Source organism: Alnus glutinosa, chromosome 3 (genome assembly GCF_958979055.1).
Source record: "Alnus glutinosa chromosome 3, dhAlnGlut1.1, whole genome shotgun sequence".
NCBI lineage: Eukaryota > Viridiplantae > Streptophyta > Magnoliopsida > Fagales > Betulaceae > Alnus > Alnus glutinosa.
In genome coordinates, this window is record NC_084888.1 from 7,583,367 (window position 1) to 7,592,839 (window position 9,473).

Here is a 9,473-nt window from a genome sequence, read left to right on the forward strand (position 1 = left end):
TTGAATTTTTTTTTTTTTTTGTTTAAACAAGAATTAATCATAGGATTAGTTATAAGTGACTTGTTAGCATGGTTAAACAATTGTAGTATAATATATATATATATATATTTATTTATTTTAAAAATTAATTTTGAAAATATTTTTGATAACGATTCCAAATCAATAAGACGATCCGGGCCTCTCCCATCACGCAAGGCTCGTGATGACTTAAAACAGAAGTCCTACGGTTCAGATGCGCGCTGTCGAAGCCGAAACCGCGATGAAGCCGATTAGCCGTCTCGGAATTTTGTCTACTTCAAAATTTCCCAGGAAAAAAAAAAAAAAAAAGTATATAGAAAGTATAAAAACAAAGGAAAAGACACTCCTAGAGTCCCAGTTTGGTGAGATTTTTTTTTTTTTTTGTTGGTTCATTCCCTCTGTTTCTCTCTCTCTCTCTCTCTCTCTCTCTCTCTCTCTCGCTTCTAGCAATATCACAGCAACGCTAGCAACGATTTCAATTGACTCAGAAGGAATTCCCCTCGTTCTACTTTCTAAACTTTGTTGTGGTGTAATTTATATCATTCCACTCCTCAAATATCACTATAAACCTTTCTGCATTTCAGCGTCAATGGAGGATTTTGGTAAACAGTCCTTGAACTCACTGTTACAGTCCATCCTTTGAGTTCCGAATTCCTGTTTCATAAAGTCTTGAAATTTATGTTAAGCCGGAGCTTGGTCCATACTTGATATTCGTTGAATATTCAGCTGGGTCGCTAAATTCGTCGAAATAAAGTGTTTTCTTCACTGTGGTTGGAGATTTAAGAAGTGGGTCGGAGGTAATATTTGTCAGATCTTCATCTTTTTTCCTTTCTTGTCCTTTTGTTTTGTTTTTTATTTTATTTTATTTTTTTTTTATTTCTGTTTGGTAAGTGTGAGTTGTGAATTTGAGGTACCTTACCTAGAACTCTTAATTAACCCGAAGGTTGGCTCTATTAGTAAGGGCATTGGTGTTTGCGGTAGGTTAGGTCTAAGGTTCGAATCCCCTCCACCCGCCAGCGAAACTGGAGTATTATCTAATCCTTGTGAAGGTGGCGTTTGAGATGGATCCAAACCTAACAGGAGTGGTTACACGAAGTGAATATGCCTTTAAGGCTGTTACTCGTCATTAACAAAAAAAAAAAAAAAAAAAAAAACTCTTAATTAATCAATTGATTGATTTATTTCGTGTCTTTTTATGGTTATTTTAGTGTGTGATGTGTAAATAGCAATATTTTCGTGGACGTGATTGAGATCTGCTTGGTTTCATTTCTGTGATTATCTTTTGTTTGTCTTGGTCTTGGTTGGGATGTACAAAGTTACAGTTTTTGATATTGTATTATTTGAACGATGTCCTTGAGGTTGAAGTTCGATCCACCGTTGGCGTTGGATGTGGAGATTTATGGATAGGAGGACTAAGAGCACTTCTATCATTTGTCAAACAAAGAAAAAAGAAAAAAAAGAAATCGTATTATTAAAGCTAAAAACATAATTGTGTAGTCTCTGAGGAGTTCTTATATGACAGATAACATGTTTCATTGTACCAGAGCTGGATAGGAAATACATTTTGGAGGTAAAATTATGGAATTTTTTTATTCTGTTGCATTACGCTGTCTAAATTTTCCAGAAGGAACTCATTTGGGATGTTCTTTGCCTAACAATTTACAGAGCATTAATGTTTATTAGGGTCATTGAGGGTGGAAATCAACTGCCAAATATGTGCTTTCTTGTGTGTGAGAATAGATTGTTGTGGAATATTGGAGCATTGCGATGAAAGTTGTTCCAACCTTTGTCCACCTGAAAAATGGCTCTTTCTAATTGATGTGGCCGGACTGTTGTATTTTTAGTATTTGAATTGTTAGAGTTTATTTTTGAATTGTAAATTTTCTATATGAACCAGTTTATGTGTATGTATGTTTGTCACTGCCAGACCAATGTTATACACCTTTCCCACTGATCAGATGGTAGATAAAAGACATCATAATTTTCATGTTTTTATTGTTAATAACTCCTATAGAACCCATTATGAGGAAAATCCAAACGACAGCCAAGGACATCCCTTTTGTTTTTGTTGGAGAGCTTTACAATCTAAATGCAACCATATTCTGGATCAATATAATTTTGTTGGTAGAGGAGAACTTGTTGTCTGTAGGTAAACTTATGATGATTTGTGTTTTCATTTTGAGGGGTTTGTAGTGTTCTCATCCAAGTGGTTCATCTTATGGTTGTCAGTTGAAAACTACCTCAATTTGTCAGAGAATTAGATTTACATGCCCACACCTTGTCCTCAGTGACTTGGACAGCCTTTGCTTCAGTCGGGAATACCTCAGCTATTTGAAGAGATGTGGTCAGCCTGCATTCAGCTAGAATGAAGACTATGCAGGTTATGCTCATATAACACCTTAAAGCTTTCCTCTCTGGATTTTAGCATGCAAATCTCTTTCTTATTTTTACTACTAGAGTTTCTGTCTGTCTTTCTTTTTTCAATGGAGTTTTTAGTTGTCAATTTTGTATGCGATCATAGTGCCAACCCCAGATCCCCCCCCTTCTCCCGTGCTCAAAGCAATACTTGTACTGCTTCTCAAATCTCATATTCACTAGTTCTATCACTTTTTTCATATTATGTTGCCAAATAATGTCACCATCATTTAGTGTCAAATGAGTGATGAGCAATTTTTTTTTTTTGATAAGTAAAAAATTAATTAAGAGTGATGTGCAAAATTTGTAACTACAGTCAGTTCTCCATGATACTTTGCTATGATGAACTATGGTGATTGATTTGGTACCACCAATACTTCCACATTGTTGTCCCCTAGTCACCACCAGAACTCTGAAACACCATTGTAGCTTCAGCAAATTATGTCCATGAGGAGGACATGCATGATTGGTGCTCCTTTTGCTTGTAGATGTAATTTATATAAATTTATATGGTATGATAACTTGATGAGGTTGGATGTTAAGCATGATGTTTTTATTATATTGCAAATTTCTATTAAGCCATGTACATTTTACACCTCCATATTATGGTAAATAAGGAATTATGGCAAGCAGTTTTACTGACTTGTTATCGGAAACGAAAATCAATAAACTTGGCCTCGCAAAAATCAAAGAGAGCTGCCTTTTGCTTTTCAACCTTAATAGTGGTGCATTTATGTGCCTATTTTCTACTAGTACTGGCATTCAAGATATCTTGTCACTAAAACGAATAGAACTTCTATGGAGTCACAGAGCACACAAGAAAGACAATCCTCGACTCAGGTTTCACATGAGTCCCAAGATGACCAACCAAACAATCACACAACTGAGGCTCCTGTAACAGATTCAGCTTCAGTATCTACTTCAAGCAATGATGGCAAAAAAGTTTCACGCGAAGATATTGAACTTGTAAGACAAATAATTCTTACTATATATATATGTTTTTCATTTCTCTTTTTATTTTTTATTTTTTTTATTCTGATTATCTTGATATGGGTCACAACTAATCTCTTTATCATCTTTGTGTTTATAAACTCTACAAAATGGCTGTTGTAGGTCCAGAATCTAATAGAGCGGTGTCTACAGTTGTATATGAATAGAGATGAGGTGGTTAAAACCCTCTTGACTCGTGCAAGGATAGATCCTGGATTCACAACTCTTGGTAGGCAGCATGAAACCTATTTATAAGCCTTCGACTTGCTGTTTATATGTCATAGTAATCATTTTTAATTATAATGGATATAGTCAAAATGGTGAGTGAAGTGGAAAACTGGAAGTAGAAGTTGTTATGACCACAAATTAGAGATATTGTGGTCACTATTTGGGATTTTGTGTTTTGAAATAAGTGGAGTATTATATTTGATTTTGTTTTTTCTTACATATTAAGCAGCATCTTAATCTGATAGTCTTATCTATTTGTTATTTACTTCATTCAGTATGGCAGAAGTTGGAAGAAGAAAATGCTGATTTTTTCAGGGCCTATTATATAAGGCTAAAGTTGAAGAAACAAATCATACAATTCAATAATCTGCTTCAGCATCAGTATCATCTGACGAAGTATCCAGGAGCTCCAAAGGTTCCTTTGGCCCCTATACAGAATGGGATTCATCCCATGCCTGGTAAGTTTGTTTGTTTGTTTTTTTTGTTTTTTTTTTTGTTTATATATATATATATATATATATATATATATATATATATAAATTCCTGATAAGTTTTCAGCTTGCAATCATATGGATAGGGTTATTTAAGAGCACAAATGACCCGTATTATATCAATGCAAAAGTAAACAGTGAGTTTTTGGACTATTCTGTATGTCCACTTACTGAAGTTTCTAACACTTACCAATCAACTGCTGGTTGATGACTATATATTTTGGGCTGCTCAAATAAGTTCCTATTAAGGTAGATACATGTGTTAACGGGTATCCTCTACATACTATTTTTGAAAGCTTCTTCCTTTTCAGGAAACTTTGTGGTGCTAGTGCCTGTTTCTTTTTACTTGTTTTTCCTGAATATGTGGTGGATAAAAGGGGTGTCCCTTTGGATTTTCTTCATTTTAGTATGGAATTATGCTTCCTTAGGATTTTGGTTAAAAAAGTTTCTTTGGGCTTGAAAGTGTGGTTCTGATGATTTCATATGGAGCTTTTTCATCAATGGAAATTCAGTGTTGCAAAAGGTTCTAAGCTAGACACTTCTTATGTGCCATTCTTATATTATTGTTGTCATTGTTATTCAATGCCGCTTGTTTGCAGTGCAGTTAACAGCTTACCTATGGGATACCCTGTGCTACAGCAACCTCCAATTCCGGCAGCAGGTCAACACCATCTTGATCCGATGGGCTGTGGAATATCAAGCTGTCATGTGGTTAATGGAGTCCCTGCACCAAGCAATTTTCATCCCATTCGGATGAACTCTGGGAACAAGTGAGACCTTCTTGATCTTCACGTCATTTATCATTGATTACTTATTTTAGTGACAGAACTCATTGTAGTTTACTATGTATTTCAATTTATTTGTATTCTTTGTTTATGAATATTATTGCATTGCTTCTTTGAAATTCAAAGGATTTGACCAATGAACTATTTCTTGCATATGCATGCAATGATCTGTTTGCATCTGTAATTCACGCCATGTTTTTGTATCCTTTGTTTATTTCTTCCTCTGAACACGTGTCTCAGCATTGCACACAGTATGCTTCGATGGCATTGTCTTGTCCATGTTCAAAATCTTATTGGATCAATGAAAACTTAATCCCAGTTTTCCTTCTTTCTAAATAAGCAGTTTTGCTTGATAGAAGTTATGCTAATGTTAGCTGCTTTTGTCCTTGTTGAAGTATGGTGATGGAGAGCAGTGCTGCTGATGTGGCTCCTATTATTCCGCCAAACGGCACCATGTCATCCATGTCAGAGATGCCTGTGAGTCCTACATCAGTGGCATCCAGTGGCCATTTCCCCTTCACTGCATCAGAAATATCAGGGATGGGAGTAGACACATCAGCACTTGATACAGCATTTACATCAGATGTGGCGAGTTCAGTAGGATTGCAACTAGCACCAGGTGGTGGGGCAGGAAATTCCAGGGATTCTTTTAGATCACTGGATCAGATCCAGTGGAATTTCAGTTTATCAGATCTAACAGCAGATTTATCGAACTTAGGAGGTAAGTTTTACCTCATCTTTTGAAATCCAATTGGTGATATATAACTGCGATAGTAGATATTTATGTCTGTAAATGGTGGTACTTACAAGTTTAAAAAAAATATACATTAGGAAATAGAATAAAAATAAAAAAGAGGAACACAATGAAGTTTCTCCTAAAAGAAAGCAGGAAATGTACTAACTAAACATAGAGATTCTTGAAGTAATCTGACCGCTGCGTTATTCTCTTCCTTTTATGAGGAGCATAAAGTCATTGTGGAATTGATTGATACACATTTTTGAGCATTTCTTCTTGATACTATCTCACTAACGATTTAATATCTTTGTGAATGACGTAATGGCTTTTTTACTATGGCAAGAGAATCCTTCATACATGGATATACTTTCGGTAATGACTCTTTTATTATGGCCAGAGAATCCTTCATGCATGGATGGATATACTTTTGATTAGGTCTAAATATTGGATATATTCATGCTTTTTTTAATGCATTGCCTTCAACCCTTTGCAGATTTAGGAGACTTGGGTAATTATCCTGGCTCTCCCTTCTTGCCATCGGACTCAGAAATTTTGCTTGATTCTCCTGAGCAAGAGGATATAGGTAATGGAAATTGCATATCTTGTTCCTGATGTTCTTATATAATGGTTTGGGTGATTAGTGATGGACAAACATGATCCATATTATCCATTTCGAAGTTAAATAGATGTCTTAATGACAATTTGATAGAACTTGAGCATCAGAGGTGCAAAAAGGTGTTTTGATTCATTGCAATATCCACCGCGTGTGTCCATGCAAGAAAAGGAAAGTTCTTTTCTCACACTATCAAAACATGGTTTGACCAGACACTGGCTTGCATTTTGGTCAGGGTTGATGTACTTTGAATATTAGTAAATTCTGTATCTGAGTACATTTTATTTTTCTCTTTCAAGTTCAGTCTGTGGGCGGTAACACATCAATCGTTTAATGGGGTGCCCAAGTGTGCCTGTGAATAAAATTTGAACATGTGTCATCTCTGTGTTGCTGGTTGTACGCTAATTGCTTTACCTCATTTCAGTGGAGGAGTTCTTTGTTGATTCCGTCCCTGGACCATGTTCTCAATCAGATGAGGAGAAACCCCAAAGGTGAGAGCATCCTGTTTCACTATAGACTTGTTAGGATAGGATAAAGTTTGGATTAATAAATAAGAATTTGACATTCATTTACTTTCCATTCTGGGGTTTTGTTATTAACAAATTTGAACATTTGAGCATTGTAGTTAGCTAGATTGCGTGCAAGTGAGAAAGTAGTCATGCCAATACAAGTTATGACTTTCTTGTAATAACCTTTTTTCAGAAAGCTTTATCATCTAGAAAACCATATTTATCTGTAATCTTGTATTTGGCTACATTGATGGGACATTGCTATTTTAAGCTACAAGTTATGCTACCATTTCCCATGTTCTACCTGACATACCAATCAGGTTGGATTGAATTCTTATACTCAGAACATCTAATAACTTACATTTAGTTATTCATTGAATTTGTTTATTATCTGTGGAATGGGAGGGTAACCCCATGTTTGCCATTTCGGTCTGGCACCATGTTTGGTTTCTCGAGTTATTTTCTTTCACAACTTGTATTCAGTATGGACTTGGCTTGCATCTCTGGTGTTTAAATAATTGGAGATCTCCTGTAATTCAAATAAACGGTGAAGAGCGGAAGACGAATCTTAGCCTTTACCATTGTCGGTGAGTTCTCATAATCTTCCAATCTTTACTGTTTATCTGATCCACATGATGAGATCTCTAGTTATTTAATCATTATAGGCAACCCAAATCCGTTAAAATTATTTGGTAGATTTTTAAAGAGAATATGATGAATGGGAAAAAGTAGGAAATTGTGTATTGCGATTGAGCGCCAACCGGAGTCAAAACGACCTTATAGAATAGTGGCGTTGTTTTAATTAATCAATACATTCCATGGGCTACACTTTACTGAAGTATCTATTTTTTGGCCTCTCTAAGTTTAAATTTGTTGTTAACTTAATCATTAGAATTCGTCGACTTTGGGTCAATTTCGTAGATGAAGTTTGCATTTATGGTCTTCTAATTTTTCTTCTGCTGAATGTTACAACACGTACACTTGAGATGAAACCAATGTCGTTTTGGCTTAAATTTCCTTGAGAAAAGCATTAGAATGAAACTGGAATTAGACGATAGGAGAAACTTCATTTTACTCTCCTTGAATTTTTATAGCTTTTGCAATTTTTATTCAAGGTTAAAAAAATTTCAATTAGCAAACTTTAAAAAGATTAATCAGGAAAAAAAAATTGGGGATTTATATATTGTCCCTCGAGGTACCTGCGAATGCTTATAGGAAGGAAATCAACTGCGGTAGACGGTCACATGGTAAATGACTATTATATCCTTGTAAAATTTATGAAATGACAAAATTATTCTTAAATTGTAATTATTTGTTTATATATATATATATATATATTTTTAAAAAAAATCAGGAAAAAAAAAGGGGGATTTATTGCAAATTTTATAAAGTTTGATGCACTAAATTGAGAGTATTTCAATTTTAATGTGGGATATTGCAAAAGTGATGAAAGTTAAAGGGTTAAGTGGAATTTCTTCGTGACGAAATGAGTCAAATGACTATGGACAACAAATGAAAACTTCAATACTAGTCTCCACAAGGGGTAGTTCAATCGGTTGGAGACCACGGCTCATGAAGCGGATGTTACTAGTTCGAATTCTTCTTCTCCCTCTTGTGTAGACATGTTAAAAAAAAAAAAGAAAAAAAAGAAAGAAGAAAACTTCAATACTAAATTAAAGGTTCAAACTTGGGGGATCAATTGATAGTATATTCAAACTTAACGAGAGTGAGCTACACCTTCTTCTTCTTTTTTGTTTTTTTTTTGTTTTTTTTTTTTTGTTTTTTTTTTTTTTGCATAAAACCCCTTTTGTTAGGCCAGCTCGTCAAATTAATAGAAAAACACCTGAGATGTATGTGATTTTTCTTTCCCTATTAAATCATGAAAATGACTTCATACAAAAAAAATACAAAAGTTTTTTAAAAAAAATTAAAAAATGAACAAGAAAGGGCACTCATTAAAACTGCCTCAGGGGTGGATTGATCACTCCCAATCGCATGCATGTGGGGTGACTCAGCCACTTCTAAATAATACTTGGGGCGGCCAATCCACCCTATGCGTTTTAGGGGTGGCTACTCCTCTTCTTTCTTCTTCTTCCTTCCTTCCTTCTTTCTTTTTTATTTTTTTTAAAGAGTTACTTTGAATTTTAAGATTTTTTAATCTTTTTTTTTTTTTAAAATAAAATAAAATCTAATGGTATTTAAGTAAAATTAATTTCTAAATGAAAGGTTTTTTCGTCATTCCATGTTAAAAAAAAAAGTATATGTTTGCCACATGTATGTTTTTATCTAGTTTAACACGTTCAATTAATAGAAGAGTATTTACTTATCAAAAATAAAAAATAAAATTAATGGAAGGGTTTTTTTTACCAACGATTGGTAGTTTACGGGGGTTGGTTGTGACATGTGGTAGTTTGTGGGGCAACGTGCAAATGAGTGGTAATTGATGAGATAAATTGTAATTAACCCTTTTTTTTGAGGGTGGGGGGGGCACTATTATGGGATTTACTTGGCCTAACTAGTGGATGGGTTGCTCAAGACCTTTTCGAGTAGGTGGATCATATAAGAACTCTCTCAATTTGAGCAGCAAAATCACTGACAATCTTTATCTAAATTTGAAATATGATGTTACATTGTTGTCATGGTGGTTGCTCTAAGTTTTGTATAACAATCCCTTCATTATTTATGGCT

The 9,473-nt window shown here is 34.6% G+C and overlaps 1 protein-coding gene across 1 annotated transcript; it reads left to right on the plus strand.

Annotated features, from left to right (window-relative positions):
• The first annotated feature begins 395 nt into the window (after positions 1–395).
• LOC133864449 (uncharacterized) lies at positions 396–7,074 on the plus strand. Its single transcript, XM_062300787.1, has 9 exons — positions 396–815; positions 2,248–2,398; positions 3,244–3,399; positions 3,547–3,652; positions 3,927–4,109; positions 4,747–4,912; positions 5,323–5,648; positions 6,157–6,246; positions 6,701–7,074. The coding sequence occupies exons 2-9, from the start codon at positions 2,384–2,386 to the stop codon at positions 6,769–6,771; spliced, it is 1,113 nt and encodes a 370-aa protein (XP_062156771.1). The 5' UTR covers positions 396–815; positions 2,248–2,383; the 3' UTR covers positions 6,772–7,074.
• Positions 7,075–9,473: the final 2,399 nt, after the last annotated feature.

Excerpts from the sequence above, each read along its gene's own strand:
- LOC133864449 (XM_062300787.1), top strand. Across the intron at positions 3,400-3,546 it reads CACGCGAAGATATTGAACTT|GTCCAGAATCTAATAGAGCG; the intron begins GTAAGACAAATA and ends TGGCTGTTGTAG. Across the intron at positions 4,913-5,322 it reads CGGATGAACTCTGGGAACAA|TATGGTGATGGAGAGCAGTG; the intron begins GTGAGACCTTCT and ends TCCTTGTTGAAG.